Source organism: Scomber japonicus, chromosome 13 (genome assembly GCF_027409825.1).
Source record: "Scomber japonicus isolate fScoJap1 chromosome 13, fScoJap1.pri, whole genome shotgun sequence".
In the NCBI taxonomy this organism is placed as follows: domain Eukaryota; kingdom Metazoa; phylum Chordata; class Actinopteri; order Scombriformes; family Scombridae; genus Scomber; species Scomber japonicus.
The window spans coordinates 30,596,811-30,614,752 of record NC_070590.1 but is presented as its reverse complement, the minus strand read 5'-3'; the positions used below and the strand labels follow the sequence as shown (position 1 = coordinate 30,614,752).

Genomic DNA, 17,942 nt, shown 5'->3' with positions numbered 1-17,942 from the left:
AAATACCCATAGAGAGAAGGCTACTCTTTAATGCCCCGCTCAACATCTTTGTAGCTGAAAATCTTACAGGCTATCTGCTCAGTTTCGTTCTGCTCCCCACTTTCCATAAACATACAAACCAGCCATCACCAATGTAAGCCAGGTCTGAATAACCACTGGGTACACTGTTGATGATCCAGGGTTAGCACCAAACAAATGAGGATTTGTTCAGATCCTAAATTCATCCTCCCGGACTTATCAGTTGGGTGGCTGAAGAGCAGCCGCTTGTTATTAACTGGATGTGCACATTCATTTTGAGCTGTAAAGGGGACCACACTTCCATGACAGCCTTTACCTGTTTCCACAGGTTAGTCAACAAGATTGAAAGCTTTAAAATCATCTCATTTATTGTTGATTACAGCTTCTACTCGTTGACCGTCATGACTACAAGCATTGCCGTAGATGAGGCTGTTGCATGTGTCATTAAAAACATCTGCCATTTCACATTCAATCGATTTCATGTGAAGTTTATCGCCCAATTTACAAGTTTTACCCTGATCATCACTGGACAGGCAGAATGCATATGGAGAAGAGTTTTCACAATAATAAGCGTAAAGTGGGACAATCAAATTACCACACTTCATTTGAATACCATGGCCAGGCCCAACAGCAAATGCAACCCACTTCTTGATTTCATCTAGTCCATCGGTCAAATCAGTCACCTTACTCCAGTTTTGACCATCATTATTACTCTTGATGTAGCAGAGACAGGCCTTGTTGACGCTGCTGTTTCTCTGCTCCCACTTTGTGACTGTGTCTTCGACACATGAAAAACAGGAACAGTGTTTTGCTGTTCTTCTCATACACCGGGCAGGGGTTCAAAGGACGGTGCCAATGAAGATGATCCTCCTCCACTGGTTTTACCTCACACCACTAGGGGGGAAAAGTCAGAGGTGTGTAAATACTAGAATTCACTTAGCATAGATGTGGTTAAAACTGTGTCTTCACAAGTAATATACAAATAAACCAGTAGCAGATAATCACCTCAATCGCCACTTTACAAGTGCATACATTCATCTTCACCTTTCCTATGTTCATGTCCAGCTTCGCTGACCTATTATTAGCTACAGTCTCCCAGTGCTCTGCAAAGGCCAGGATCTTGTCATCTTTGATGTAGATAGAGCAGGAATCCTGTACACTGCCTGTTTAAAGACCGTTTCTTTGCGTCGCTCTGGTTTGCTGTTTGCCATAATTGGTGTTTGTGTATAAAATGATGATACGAATAATAAGAAAGAAAGACTAGCTGTGTCAGCCTGGATGGTGCTGCCTGTAAATAAGGGAGGAGTCTTTATTGCTCAACCTGAAACTGAAAGTCTTTCTCTGGCACCTTAGGGGTCAGCCGTCACACGCAATGAAACACGTCTCCATCACCCAAGTAGTCATGGCCATGTCTGTGTGTGTCTGTACCACCTAATCTCAACCTGACAATGTCCTGAAAATGTCTTCTTACACCACTTGTTTTCAAGCTGTGTTGTATAATTTTCAGCAACTAATTAGCTGTATGTGTGTTTGTGTGTGTGAGTGCCACTCACACACACAAACACACACACACACACACACATATATATATATACACATTTTACAGTACCTCCTACACACCACCAGTCGGCGCGTAGCACCTAGTGATGATAAGCGTGTCATTTGGGGTCATTTCATTGCGCTCACGGTTGGCGTTGTGTCGAGTGTATGGTCGGGAGGCAATACACATGGATTCAAGAGTGTTCGCTGTAAGTACAAGTTCATGTTTCAACAGTAAGGCAGTACTGCTACTGCAGCCAGGCAGCGTGAGCCTGTGAGCCTGAGCTCAGGGCAAAGGAACACTGAGGTCACAGACAAATCTCATTTCTACACATTTGCAGATCACAGATCTGCCGCGGCAGAAGTGTTGCAAAATTCACGTGTAAAAACACAGCCAATTGAGAGCTCCTGCCTGAGTTGTAAGTGATGACAGACATTTACAGATCTATGTACGCATTTACAGATCGGTTTACACATTTACAGATCTATGTACACTTACAGATCTGTGTTCACATTCACAGATCTTTGCATGCACTTGCAGATTTGTCTTCACTTGCAAATCGGAATACAGACACAGATTTTTTTTACACACACACAGATCATATTACACACACACAGATCATATTACACACACACAGATCTGAATACGCACACACAGATCATATTACACACACACAGATTGAGATACGCATTTGCAAATAATATTGCAACAGTAATAGCTCCATACATTTGCCCAAAGGTTAGAGATTGTGTGATATGAGGAGGGAGTGTCAGAAGCACAATGCCATTCTCCTTTGCCAAACTGACAGCCTCCTATGAGAATCGTGGTTGCAAAAGGCAAGGCAAGGCAAGGCAGTTTTATTTATATAGCGCATTTCATACACAATGGCAACTCAATGTGCTTTACATAAAACAGTAAAAGGATCAGCAAGAGGGGGTTACTTGGTGAGCAGTGGGTGTGACAGATCATATGCTGGAGGAATTGCACAAATGCCTGTTGATTGATGAGTAGCCTATTGAACCCACAGGAGGACCTCTGATAAAGTGCTTGTGGTAGCACACAGGGGAAGATGAACATGGGAGGGATGACAACAGCACAAATCAGGGTGACAAGCTCCCCTCTTTCCCCAGTCAGAGCCAACTTGCTTCTTTCCCATCTCTGTAACTATATGCTTGGGAGCCTGCACGTTGGTGATGCCTCTCTCGTCAAGATTGAAGATCATGTTGGGTGTATAACAATATGAATAACGTGATAAATGGTTACGTTTCATTAATGAGGCCAACCAGTCCACTCCTGTTCATGGATGTTGATGGAAAATTAATGCAAGGTACAATTTCATACAGTAGGCTAAGTTCAGTTCTTGACAATATTTCTTTAAGAACACTGACCTGCTCTTTTACTACTCAGCCAGTTCTCAGGCATTGCCACATCATTTAGTTTTGCAAATTATAGGCGAGTTGCCTGCATTTAAGAGGACTTAACCCATGGAATTGGGAGGAGAGTTTCTTGATAGGTCTTTTTCCATTTCTGCACTTAACACCATATGGATTGATGACAACCTTGTGTATCCTGTCTTTACCTGCCCTTCCTTTTGTCTCTCAATAAATCTTTTAAGTGTCAATTATGTCATTTTCTCCTGAGGAACTAATCTTATTGATAATCCCTCTCTATACTTCCAGGGCTGCCTTCTCCAGAATCCAGATCCTCACGAGAGTGAGAGGCCCTCACTGTTTTCCTTTTGTAGTTGCGTGGCATCATGAAATCTATTCTGTGGAGTGTAAGAGAGGAAGACCTAACTTAACATAGTAATAGGCTATGTATGCTGCATTGAATATTACCTATAAAAGTGAAAACTGAATGTGCCATTCACACAGGCTGATCCAGTGGCTCAACCTGCCCCAAGTCTGATGGCTCATCTTCCCCCTAAACTGCCATCTTTGAAAAAATGCCTCTCAAAGCTAAGTAGGCGCTAACATTCATGATTTTCTTTAGCCCTCTTATTATACCTTGGAAGAGCACCTATTACTTTGTTTTGCACCTGAATATTGATCTATTCCAGTTTTCTCAAAATAAGCTTAACTCTGGTCACAAAAAGAATTCACTCGGAAAGCAAAAATTCACATTTTTACACATATTTTTCTTACTACATTTTCCATGTGCTGCCCTTCTCTACCAGTTGTTAGAAATGATCCCCTCTTCCTTAAAATGCTGTCACATGATTACATTTGTGTACCGTTTCCTAGAAACAAGGGGTGGCTCATCTTACCCTTTTGCTCATCTTACCGTTCTCCCTGTGTGTATAGTTCATGTCATTGTTTAGTTTTAAGTAATTAATGCATACAATATGTCATATTGTATGAAAACACAATTAAAAAGACAAACTGTTGCATTAATGTTATATTCCATTATTAATAATGTTATATTCCATTGTGTGACCACACAATGCACTTGGTGACCAGTCAGATCATGAAGATGTGGACCAACAGGAGTCTGCCCCAAGAGGCTGCACATTCTTCACATTGTGTGTGTGTGTGTGTGTGAGTGTTTGTGTTAGGTGGGGGTGGGGGGCATTCAAGATCAAACAATTGACAGGAGGATGTATATATTTTTCTCTGCATGTCTTCTGCAAGATCTATTGTGAATGTTTGACATTTTTACAAATAAAAATATTTTGGCTGCTTTTTACTTCTTCAACTAGTTTTTTGGGGGCTGTAGATTTTTTAAATGTATTTGTTACAGAAATGTGTCACAGAGAGCATTATAAATGTGTAAAGGTACTCTTTCTAGTTCTCAAAATAAAAAAAATATCCAAGCATTAAGTCAAAAATCTTCCAGAGGAAACATTCCTCCAGTCAAGCAGCATTGAGGTATATTGTAGTTTTTTTTAATCAAAACACAATGTTGGCACAAAAACTTTCTTTCTGTACAGTAATGTATGTTCACAACAGAAATCCCCAAATCTAAGGTAGGATTGCCAGACGTGAGCGATGGGATTCAATTCGTTACACAATGAGACCAAGCCTAATACATCTGTAAATGCTTTGTTATGACAGTACATCAACCCATGCACATCAATTATATTCATTTGTAGAACATGAGTAGGTATGTAATGTACCACTTTGTGCTTTCTTCACTCCATCCAAAGCCCTTCCTGACAATCTTTAATCTTATTAGTGTTTTTCAGTGATGTCATACTGGACTTGTCTGTCATTTATTTTAAATGTCTGATTGCCCTTTGGATCCACTCCATTTTATTGTATGACTGCTTTGACTGGTGGCTTAATAAACCATCACAGGCACCCATAATCATTTCAGACAGGCTTACCTTCATTTCCTCACAGGGGCACTCAAACTCATAAGTGTGGTAGTAAATGTAGTAAATGTGTTTGCTTATCTATTTTTTTTTAGCCATTGTTCTTGAGTGAGGCAGTCTTAATTGTCAGGTTTCAAACTAAGCATTTTGTCTCCATTTGTAGCATCCTGGCTCACTTAAAACAGTGGGCATTAATGTCCCCAGAAGGTCAGAAATGTCAGACAGTAAAGGTCTCACTTTATCTTTACCCCTCGCCCTTGCCATTCAGTAGTCAAATCACAGTACACAAAATGCTGGATTTTACAGAGTTCTAGTGTATAAAAACAACCTTAATATCAGCCAAATGTGAATATGAGGAACCTGATCTGGCAGCTAGAAAGTGCTTTCTGGGTTACAGTACACAAACAAGCTGTAAATGTCTCATATTAAATGGGAAAAGTACAGATTTTAATATCTTGCACTACACTTGTAAACATCACATGGTTCTTGCTGGTGGGAAATGGTAAATAATGCCTTTCAAAATCAGCAAGTAACTAAAAAGAAGCATCCAAAAGTCACCTTTGTGTGTGTGCATTGCACAAGATGACACATCCACCTCTCCATGCATTCTGTGGTCACGAGGAATGATCCTTCACAAAGGTTAAGACAAAGCAGAGGTAAAAAAAAAAATTCTCACAATGTTTGAAAAATAATAGCCAAAACAATGTACAGCACATTATACCAAAGAAACCCCCATTTCTAATGTAGCTAACATTAAAGGTCACCAAATTGTTGTTGTAACTGATGTACAGGAAATGAGTGAAACCTACATTACCAGAGCATTCTGCTGTGACTGCTCACCTATTTTCCTTTTCCCCTTTCCCAAGAGAAAGCCATTATTCCAAGTTTAACAATACAATACCATCTGTAGTCAATTCATGAGTGGGGGAAGTGGACAAATGATTGTCATGTATTTATTTTTTAAAGTTGGCTCATAATTAAGAAGTCGTGCTTCAATAAGGTTTAGCTTCAAACAAGCACTGTAAAAGCATCTTATTTGTGTAGGTAAGATGGCTCTTTGGAACATCCCCTCCATCCTTGTTATCCCTTTTAGACGTGGGTCTGCATGCGTTTCTGAAGAGGCCTGGTGAGGTCTGAGTTCTGGGAGGAGGACTGTGAGTAGTGGGAGGAGGATGAGGCTGAGGTCTTGCTGTCCTTGTCGAATTGCATGTAGCCGTCCTGCTTGCTGTAGCTGCTGACACTGCTGTCACACTGTGTGTCGATGAAGGAGCTGGAGTCACTAAGTGAGCTTCGCTGAAACTCACGTTCGCATAGTTCGATGGAGCTGCTGCCCATGCCCAGGACGAAGCGCTGGCTGTAGTCATACAGGCGGTTGGGACAGGCACCCAAGGTGTTGTAGATGTTGGTGAAGGACATGCCAGTGGGCACCCGTTGCTTGCCAATAGTCATAGTTCCAGCACGTGGGCTTCGCACTATGTCGGGAGTCTGACTGGGAGCCAGGGACATTGTTGGGGTGGCATGGTGCTCATTGAAAGTGTTGACACTGTAGTAGCCGTTAGTGGGGTCCTTTTACATGCAGAAGAAGAAAAAAAAAGATCACAGTGAAACAAAAAAATATATATTATTTTTGTTGTTTCCTTTAAAACAAACTACATTTATATAAAAGCTATTACAGAAACAGTAAATCTATAGAACTAGCTCCACAACAAGAGCTGGTTTCTGATCTGTCACTACATTTCCTAATTTTCTCAACTGAAGGTAAAAAAATAATTACAAATAATTACAAAATGAGGCAAATAGCTAAAATGGGCGTCATGGCTGCAGAATATAAAAGAAAGCTAATTAACCTGGAGTCATATCACAGAAATAATAATAATGATTTTACACTCTGACTCCATCACCTGTGAGATGATCATTGAAATATAATTTTATTTTGTTTTATTTATAAATCTTTCTAATGATATCAGCAAAGACTGAAAAATGTATAAGCTTCTTTAAAGTAGAATAATAGCAGAGCTGTTGTATGGCTGTTAATTAGATTGCACAGGTGTTGCTAATGAAGTGGCTGGTGAGTGTATGTATCTTAATCCTTAGCCTACTTTTAATATTTGTAAATAATTTCTAGTGTTTTACATCCTCTTATTCTGTTGTATTATTAGAGGCTGTTGTTTGCATTTTTTTTGTTCAAAAGTTTTCCTCAAGCTATTAGTATTTGCATTTCTCATATCACAAGTACTTAATTTATGGTTCTGATCAAGAACTAACAGAATTAACAATCCCTCCTCTTTCACGTTAATGTTTTCATTAATAGGAATTGTGCTGGTAACATCTGGCACGGGTTTTTTATTAGATTTTTTTTAAACTACTGTGATGGTTAGAGTACATACACAGTGGTAAATATAAAACATTTTGTTACTATGTGTGCATTATACTTGCGGTAAACAGGCTCTGCTGGATCATCCATCATCAATGTTCCTTGTAACCTACTCTACTAATACTAATACTCTGCCTGTGCCTCAGGTTCACCAAGCCAGCTTCTACCTGCCATGTCAGCCTAGTCTTCGTCTGTAGTTCACACCCTGAGTAATGGGTGTGAATAATAATATTTGCTCAGCCTGCAAATCGACATTATTAATTTCTCTGTTAAGTGGTAGTCAGAATACAGTGATGTTAAAAAGAAAAATCCAAGTCAGTTGACTCTGAAGACCAGAGGCAGTGGCGTCTTCCATTAAACAATTAGACAGTAACAGTCATGTTGTATTGCTTTGGAGGACTGCAGGTTGGTTGTACGTGACAGGTACGTCTGCATCACTCGTAAATTTTGTTTGTACCTAAGAGAAAATCCAAAATACGAGAAAATTGGGTAATGCAGCAAATCCTCGTAAATCATCCGTACCCATGGTTTAAGAACGGATCTGTGTGTACGAGTGGTTCTTGCATCTGGCCCATTGTATTATGGTGCAAGCACACTGGATCCTGGGCCACTGGGTCTCTTTAAATTAAAGAGTACAGTCTAGACCTGCTCTATGTGTAAAATGCCTTGAGATAACTTTTGTTGTGATTTGTCACTATATCATTCAATTTCTATGGGCAGCAGGAGATCCAGCTGCTCATGGATATGGCATGGTGATTGAACTGCAGACCAACTACCACATCTTCATCATTTACATAATCATGACTCGCCCTCAACACAGCTGGCTCATGAAACTTGATCAAATTTAAATCAAGACTCTGTTCCTGCATTGGCTAGTTTTCAGCAGGCGGGGAGTACCTATCCTCTGAAAAGAAGCCAATGCGGAAGTAACTTAGAGCTGCATTCTATCAAAAGGCCACCAGGGGGCGACCGTTTTGTGTTCAAAAAGACTTCCGGCTCTATACAAGTCAATGGAGAATTCACCAACTTCTCACTTGATTTCTAACCTCAGTAAACGTTTTCAAAATGTGTTTATGGTCTCAATCGCTAGTTTAAAGCCTTCTTCAATGCAGTCTGGTGTTCATTTGTGAAATTTTGGCCTCCCCAATTTTATATTTGACGATAAAGCAGGCTACATGGCTACGTTGTGATTGACAGGGTGATTGACCAATGTCCTTGAGATCCAGCCCTCGCAACCAATCGCAGCCTCCCCGCTCCGCCGTTAGTCCCGCCCATACTTCCGTCCATGACTCCGCCTCATGCCCATATAAGTAGAATCCGTGTTCTTTTTTTCCCAGCATGCACCTGAAATTTTCAAGATGGCGCTGCCTAGATTCGAAACTATTGGCTTCCGAGCAGCAGTCCACAAACCAATGGGTGACGTCATGGATGTTACGTCCATTTCTTATATACAGTCTATGGTTTTCAGAAATGTACTTTAATGTACAGTTTGTAAAATGAGAAAGTTTGTAACATAGCTGCAATTTTGACAATGTCAGAGCAAAATCCAAGCATTGTCCAACTTGCAGTACTTCACCCACCATGTCATCACCAGCCAGAGTGTCCAGTGGTTCAGTGCACGATTAATATAAGACTTATCAAACCAGACCTAAATCATTATGCTACTGCTATAGAACTAATGGAGCTGTCCTGTGTGCACGTCCTAACCTGCAGACTATTAGCCAACATGAATTTGAGAGATTCTTTGGATAGGCAGAAGATCATCTTGCTTACTTGATGATGATTTGGACATTTGTGGGGGAAAACACTGATATAGTTATTTTCTGACTCTAAATGTGATCTCTAAGACTAATATTTGAATTATTAAGACTCTTGCTGTTGCAGTCAATGTAAGGGTACCTATCTATCATATATAATGTTTATTAAACAGCAGTTTCACTAGCATTGAATTTCTTGTGACAAATGACTTTTGGGAAGAATGAAAATCGATTAGTAAAAATGAAATAAAACTCTCTAATTCATGACTGAGCAGTGCTGCCTCTTGCAAGGCTTGTGTACTTTATCCCTTTAGACTTAATGGGGGTTGTTTTTAAGCAGAGGGCTGAAGTGACCATTCCTCATCACAACAAAATGAAATGGTAATTGACTCTATGAAGCAGAGCCATTAGATTTTCTGCTGGATTTGCCCTCAGTGTTTACCCACCTTTATGTGCTGAAACTCTTTCTCCTCTTCCTGGAGCACCTCTAGCTGCTTCAGCACAGGCTCCTGCTGGAACTCACCATGGTCAATCTGCATCATGTTAATCAGGGTCGGCAGAAGTCATACATAGTGAACAGAGTTGGGGAGTAGTTAGTTACATGCAACAATGGGCCAGATGCAAGAATATGTTTGTATTTTTCTTTTTAAATCTGTCATACTTTTTTCATGAGGTGGAATTTACGAGTGTGCCACGTCAGTTAAGTATACCATCTCATTCAAGAAAATGGTTTGCTATGACAAAAAAGGTTCACTTAACTATGGTACTGTATATTATGTAGGCAGGTGGAATTTTAGGGATTGGGTTACAGTTTGGTTTGAAGGTTTTAATATGTGACCTGAGTGGGAATGTAATTGCAAAAGCTCTTATGTAGCAACTCTGCAGTGGCTGTCCTCATCTTCTTGACAGTTAGCTATTCTTTTAAAGTCCAATCATGGCCATAGAATAATAAGATTATATCTGACATTTTTGTGAAGTATTAGTTCTTTACATTAACCTATTGTTTCAGATGTTATTAACATTATGTATAGGTTTATTTTGGTTGTCTGTATTATTGGCCCTAAACATTTTTGAAAATATCTCTTTGTTCTATCTCAGAAATCAATGTTGATCTTGGTGCTAAAGTTTCCATCTCTAAAGCACTAAACAGAGTTTGTAATGTAGACAGGAGGACCAACCAGGTTCTGCTTTTTACTATATGACCTCACTGCTCTTCAACTGTTTAGAACTTTATTCAATCTAAAGTTTTCACATTTACAAATGGATTTGTTTAGAATAGATCTATATAAACTACTATAGACTAAGTTTCAGTCGGACTTGGATAGAATTATTTTGAAATACAAGAACACATCACTCTGTATAATGATCTTTCCTTTCATCCAGCTGCCCCGTGCTGTGCTCTCATTATTATGATTATTCCCTCATTTTCTTATAGAGGCGCAAGTCTACTCTTAAAGGGTGGTTTGGCAGGAGGATCTAGTTCTTGACTAAAATGGCCCTTTTAGGATTTTGAAGAGCTAAAGTCACCTTCAGAGCTGTGCATTAAAATAGTTCTTGAGATAATGTTGGCCCAACAATCCAAAAGGGTCAGGTGGTAAGAAAATGCAGGAAATGTGTTTTAAATTACAATTTGTTTTCTGTCCCGCCCCCCATACCTCCCCAAGTTTGCTCCCCCATTGTAAAAGACTAGTGCAGGTCCCAACCTGCAAAAAGTCATTTCAGGGAGGTCCACCTTGTGTGTGTGTGTGTGTGTGTGTGTGTGGGGGGGTCTAATAAGCAGCAACACAGAGCTATCAGGACGCTTTGCTCTCACACATGCTGCATTGATAGTCACACAAACACACACACACACACACACACACACTCTCTACAGTGCACTCTTGATTGCTCGATCCAGATTCCGGGAGATTATGTGTCATTTGCGGGCGTCAGGGAGCCGCTATCAATATGTGGGAGATGACATGATGAATCCAACCTGTTCTAAATGAACGCACGTTCCCAAGACTAGTACATTAACATGAATGACGCCCCAATATAATATACGCTCAGCCTGCGAATCGACATTATTCATTTCTCTGTTAAGTGGTAGTCAGCATACAGTGATGTTAAAAAGAAAATCGAAGTCAGTTGACTCTGACAACCAGTGTCATGTTAGTGATTTTATGTTAGTGACAACTGCTGATGTTCCACCTGCTGCTGGACTGCTGTCAGCACAGACCTGCTAACAGCCAGGATGACAACGCAGGACTAGCCGGCAGAAGAAGCTGGACATGGGGGTAACAGTTCAACAGCTCAACCTCTCTGTGTATTTGTGCTCATAAAATACTGTAGACTACTGTAGAGTACATCACTCCACAAAGCATAGCTACTGTACTGTGCTTGGCTGTATTGTATCATACAGTGTTGTTTGGTCTTGATACCCGTGTGGAGATGTTATGTGTTCGTTCATTGATTAGAATATCTTGCTTATCACTTCCCACACACACACGGAAAAATTTGAGTTCCCCCAAAAGACATGATATCGTTGTCACGTTGCCATTAGACGGTAACAATCATGTTTTATTGCTTTGGAGGACTGCAGGTTGGTTTTGTGTGACAGGTTTGCACCACGTACCTAAGAGAGAAATTGGTGAATGCGGCAAATCCTCATAAATCACTTGTATGCATGGTTTAAGAACAAATCTGTGTGTACGAGTGGTTCTTGCATCTGGCCCAATGTTACATAATTCAGTTAGTCAGTTTGAGTGTAACAACATTACAGGTATGAGGGCTTGTAAGGAGCTGTCCCTATGTCTAGATAGGCTCCAATCATTTTGGCAGTGTGTACTCAAGTTTTTCACATTTTTCTATTCATTGTCTTTAATTTGCGCCACCTCGTCTGCCAATCAAATCAATACACATTGCTCTGAACAAAAGTAACCAAATAGTTACATTGCATTATTACATTTTTAACAGGGTATCTCGTCTACTAGTCTACTACTCGTCTAGTAATCAGTAACCTATTACTTTTCAAAAGTAATCTTCCTAGCTCTGATAGTGAATACAGTAGATTGAAAGAGAACACATATGAGTATTTGAAAGTCTGTGTCAGAGTATCAAACTGCATTCACTCACCATCATCTGTTTGATGCTTGTCTGCTCCTCACTCTCCCGTACTGCATTGTGATCCTTGTGGACAAGCTCCACTCGAATATCATTTTTTGCTGAAACCACTCCTTTGAGATCTAGAAGAGGGGGAGAGATGGAGCAGTGTACAATGTACTCAGTGGTGGTTCTAGCTTGAACCCCCCGGGAATTAGGACATCTAAAACTATATCTTAAATATAAAGAGATTTACAAGATCTGTGGAAAAAAGAACAATATAATAGAAATTAAATAGAGAATAATACTCCTCAATTGCACAAATCCTTCATCAGAACAATGGAAAAACACACTTAAGACAATCCAGTTATTACACTATTGCACTTAGAACAGCAAACACACTATTTAAAGTGCACAATCACCACCTCCATGCCACAAGACCATAAACACAATTCTGCACAAACTATGACTGTAAGTTATTGGAACTTAGAGAACCACAAGGACATTTTTTAAAATATTGTTTTAGGGTGACTACTGTTGAAGAAATTCACTCAAGTCCTTGTTCAAAGTTTGCTGTGGTGTTGGATGTTTATTGATACCCCGGAATATCGGTGAGCACACTGACACAGAGTGGGTCTGAGACAGTGGACTGACCCAGAGCAAATGAAATGGAGGCATTTTATACAGTAAGACCAAGGCAGTGATCAGCAAAGAAACAAAAGGCAGGAAGGGAGAGCATTTGCATTCAGCCCTTACAGTGTGACACCGAGGCAAGATAAGGATAATGGGGGGGGGGGGGGGGGGGGGGAGTGGTTCTTAGGTGGACAGTTGACAATGTTAACTGCGAGGAGTCACAAAAGGGGGAGAGTCAACATTCAGACAAAAGCCATAGATGAAATCATCAGGGGGCAGTAATGATCAAGGGCAGTGACATCACTAGATCAAGGTTCTCAGAGGTCACTTGATTACATCACATCTCTGGCCGTACATGCATTTCTTCTTCACTACTCAACATCAGTCCAGAGACAGCAGATGTAAAATAGCCTTTTGGCTAATTCTGGCATGTTTACATTTGTTAAAATGTTTTATTAATGTGCATTGTCCCTGATCATTAAACCTTTAAATAAAATAAATAAATCCATAAATAAACACTATATACCAAAAATAAAATATACAATCAGAAATGTAAGAAGAAAGCAACAATAATAATATAATAAATATTCTTAATAGCACAAATTCTTCTTACACAAATGGGAAAACACACTGAAGAGAATCTAATTATTACACTATTGCACTTAGAACAGCAAACACATTGTTTAGATGGCACAACAGCCAACTAAAACCTGATCCTTCTGGCTTTCTTTCATGCAAAATCATCGATGATGTCATCATATGAAATCTGCTCCCCTATTTCATGATTGATACTAAGACTAAACCAATTCACCTTGGAGGTGCACAGATTCGTTTTGTATTACCTTTTTTTTGCCATTTCACACAACCCAGAAAATTGAAAATGTACATGAACTATAGGCCTGTATTTATAAATGAATGAAATGTGCGTTATTTGGAAGAAAGTCGAGGTGTGACTGACTTTAGCCCACTAATTCCATTAGAGTATTGTTCTATTAAGTTGGATCCCCCGTTGCCCCCTGCCCGAGAGGGGGGTGTGACATGCAGAAAGGTCCGCTGGCCGGGACTCGAACCGTCCACTGTGTATATGGCATGTGCTCTTAACCACTCGACTACCTGTGCGCCAGGATTTTATTTTGGAGAAGAACTCGTGTCGCCCTCCATGAGTCATGACAAAATGCTGCCCTGGGCGCGTGCCCAATTCGCTTAAACTATGGTACACTGTGGCATTAAGGTGCTATAGAGGATACATTATGCAGGGCATAAAATTAGATTTTTTAAAAACTCATACAAAAATGAAGTAATCAAAAAGACTGGTCATTGTATGATGGAGGCTGCAGGCACCGCTCATCATACTGTAAGCATAGAATCATTCAAAGGCCTTACTCTCTGTTTTCACGTCTCTCTGGCACGAAAGGGACACAGGCAGAGATGACATGACCAGGTGGACATCCTCTGTGGAAGGTGACAAAACAACAAAGCAGTTAACAGAAACCATCTCAAAGACAAACACTGTTCCCTCTGTTACCCCTACAGGCCACCAAACTCTACCAGGACATTTACTCATATATGGGGAGGGAAATCCTACTCTTAACACAGAGAAAAGGATACACAGGCAAACTATATTTGGACAAACACAAACCATAATGCTCCTCTAGAAGCAGAGCTGTAGGACACATTATGCATGAACCCAAATCAAACGTTACAGCAACTGAGCTGAAACAATGTCCATGTTTCACATCCGCTTACGCTAACAGATACTTCTCTCTGTTACACTGTATAAAATTACCCATCAATATTATGAATATTTATTTCAATCCTGTTGGTATAACCTTTGATTCTACAAAATTGACTATGCAAATTCACAGATTTTTATAACTGCAGAGTCACAACATTTATACATTTTTAGCCTGGAGTCAAAGATGGTTAAATGTCTCAATGTCAGCATTGGGTCAACAACTTTTATGGTCAACACGAAATCTTGTCTTGCTGACCATGTTGCTTTGATGTGTCATGAGCAGGGTCCACACCCACCTAAATAAAAACTACTAGCACAAAAAACAATGGGATCTTACTTCTCTGGAATCTGGTACAGCAGAAAGCACCTAACGTCCCCAGGAGGATGGAGAGGGCAAGGAAGGCACCGACAGCCACGCCGATGATGATAGCCAAACGTAGAGTCTCTGAACAAACACAGCAGACATTTCAAAGGGCCTAGCTGTTCTGCTTTGTCCTGTTTTTTGCTCTCACACCAGCAAAACTGCCAAACTTTTCTTCAATATTGTTCTGTGGATATAATAGTAGAGCTCTGAAAACTTTCCTCAGGAAATTGTGTTTCTCTAAGTGGGTTTGAAATGAAAATCTGAAATGCTGGTCAGGAGTCATAATTCAAGCGAGGCACTTTAAAGTTGTAAGTTATAGTTTGACCATCTTTGGTTTTCAGAAGCCCTAACCCTAACCCTAAGGATTGGCAGCTCTGAAAAATATATGATAGCTCTGATTTCTAAAAGATAGGCCAATAATAAAGGAAATAAAATAAGAAATGAAATCATTTAAAATGAGAGCTCATACGTTATCTCACGAGGAGTATTTATAACTGCAACTTAAATTTCCGATCAGTACAGAGAAAACAACATGGCAGATGGATTGTTTTAGATCCTAAGTTTGGAGACTGCCCTTGGACAGTATTTAAAGGCACCACAAAAAAATTGAGGAAGCGTAGTTTGTTGTCCAAGGCAGATCTCCAGAGTTTTGCAGATGAATGAAGACAGGTAAAGAGGTAAAACAGAACCTGTCTTCCATGTTAAATACAGGGAGGACAGAAACAGTTACAGTACTTCCTATATCAGAACCATTTTAAGTGCTTTAAGTTAAATCAACATAACCAGAGAGTGGCAGATCAGAAATGCTGCTTTGAGTTGTCATTTTAAGTCATATGGGAATTTTTATGAATTCAGTCACAGCTGCAAGCCAGCTCCTGACACTCTGACTGCTCCTGCTTTAATTGATATCAGTTTTATCAATGTGAGATTATGCCACCAAGTGATTCGCTACATTAAGATTTCTGTCTGGTATGTATTGCTCACCTTGTTCTTTGAGGCGTATGATCTCAGTGTCAGAGCCAAAGCTGTTCCATGCTGTGCAGTTGTAGATAGTTTGGAAATCAGCAGGGACAATGTTACTCATGGTCAGTGTGGAGATCACCCCCTCCTCTGTGCTGACCGTCTCCACAGTGTACCGTCCAGATGTCCCCGACTCCAAAACTGTCTCTTTCCAGGACCAGGCCTAGGGTACGACATACATGTTGATAGCACATCAGAAACAAAAAGGTTAATGCTTATTCTCACATTTACAGTAAACATGAAACACCTACATTGTGTCTGAAGTCCATTGTGATGCAATATACAAGCATCTCAGTTAGCATGTTGTAGCTGTTGGCCTGCCCACCTTCCCCATTTATTTCTTCATATTAGGATAATTCATGCTTCCCACTGCTGTGGTTTCAAGAATGATCTCTTAATGTTTCCTAATTATCTCTTAATCTGAATAAAATCAAAATTTGTCATTTGTACAAATTTGGAAAAATAAGAATTAGCTAAACTACACCGAATACTTGCTTATGTAATCTCACTGATCCAGTCCACCAAGTTTCCTGCTGTCTTAATTCTGAAGTAAATGAGTAAGAGTCAATTATTTACTTTTTAGGAAAGCCAGGCTCACTTGACATTATATGTTTTTCATCAGACTTGAGCACAGGGGGGAAATGCTCAGACACTTCAGCTATGCCTTCTTCAGTGTGCATCTAACTGATTTGTGTTTTGAACTTTGGTTGCATGGACCACAGTCTCCTTTTTTGGTTATGGTTGTACATGATGTTCAACCTAACTGTATTAACTTCAAAGTTTTACAGTGTTATTGCATTTACTACCTCATCAGTCAGCCATCATTTTATCTGCTGTTACAAGGTTGTGAAGGTGTTGTTTGCTTTAATTACCTTCTAAATCTAAGGAAAGATACCCATAGTTTATATAATGTAGGCTAGGAAGGGTGTTGTTGTCAAGATGACCAGCATTCACACATGGTGAAGTGTGATATTTATTAAATTCTTGCACATGGAAATAAATTAGTAAATGCAAAGAGGGAGGAATTGACTCACGATGCGGTCGGGAGGAGGGGTACTGCGGATGAAGCACTTGATTTGACCCTTCTCTCCATAGAGGGCCTGCTGGGTCTGGGTGCTAGAGATAGTGGGAGGACCTATAGAGGCACAGCCAAGGTAGAATCACTCAATCATCACAATAAGAACTTGGCTATACATCTTCTTGGTAATTGCAGCATATGCATTAAGAGAGGGGTAGTGGCATTAAAGGTAAAAACTTATAACATAAGACACAATATTTATGTGTATTAATTGGTTTTAATCAGGTTGATGTAGGGGTGTAGTGCAGGGTCAAAAAACATAAAATCAGTATAATATATACTATATATCAATAGATAACATAATATTGTAGGATAAAGCCCTTGCATGTTTTGAAGGCAGACAGTACAATTTTAACACAAAAGATCAGCTCTTTCTTCAGTCCTCCAGGATTACTAATAACACTGACCACACTATCTAAACATATGCTACAAACAAAAAGGATCAGACCCCAATCTCCTGTATGGTCACTAACTCAGACCACTGATTCAAACCACCTTTGATCCTTCAAGCTACATGATCCATCGAGATGGAAAGAAAAATTCACACCTTAATGTGAATGGACAGCAAAACTATCATAACTCATCATGAAGAGCCAGCCACACACAGAGAGGAGCCGGAAACCGCTTTAATCCCACTATGAACTGATTTTCAGGACTTGAATAACTGACCCATGAACTAATAAAGGTCAGATGACTAGGCAAGCCTTTATAAAAGCACTGGACAGCTAGCAAGTCATCACCATGAACAACAAGGAACTGCAATAAAATTCTGTCTCCATCCCAATCAAGTTTCAGACTCTTCTAAAACTTACCAATGGTGTGTTCTCCTCCTTTGATAAAAGCCTACTCACAGGTCTCTCTTTTATTGATCACTATTTCCTCCTTAATAAGCTCAACTGTATTGGTATATCTCAAGATGCTCTTCATAATACATTAATGTGTTAACCTCTTTCAAGGTTTTCAGTCCGATTGGAGCCTTGAAGAACACCCCTATCAACAGTTAAATAAACTGTTGACAGGGGTGTCCTT

At 39.9% G+C, this 17,942-nt stretch overlaps 1 protein-coding gene and 1 pseudogene across 1 annotated transcript in view; both read right to left on the bottom strand.

The window, feature by feature from the left end:
- Window positions 1–20: 20 nt before the first annotated feature.
- Window positions 21–1,229, bottom strand: LOC128370978 (sialidase-2-like; annotated as a pseudogene).
- Window positions 1,230–5,960: 4,731 nt separating this feature from the next.
- The window catches only part of LOC128370977 (kin of IRRE-like protein 3), a 125,056-nt gene continuing 113,074 nt past the window's right edge, over window positions 5,961–17,942 (bottom strand). The window contains exons 13-19 of the mRNA XM_053331159.1: window positions 16,870–16,970; window positions 15,800–15,998; window positions 14,789–14,896; window positions 14,100–14,168; window positions 12,117–12,226; window positions 9,449–9,535; window positions 5,961–6,437 (exon numbers count right to left, since the gene is read on the bottom strand). Coding sequence (XP_053187134.1) covers window positions 5,961–6,437; window positions 9,449–9,535; window positions 12,117–12,226; window positions 14,100–14,168; window positions 14,789–14,896; window positions 15,800–15,998; window positions 16,870–16,970 — 1,151 coding nt within the window. The remainder of the gene's footprint in view (window positions 6,438–9,448; window positions 9,536–12,116; window positions 12,227–14,099; window positions 14,169–14,788; window positions 14,897–15,799; window positions 15,999–16,869; window positions 16,971–17,942) is intronic.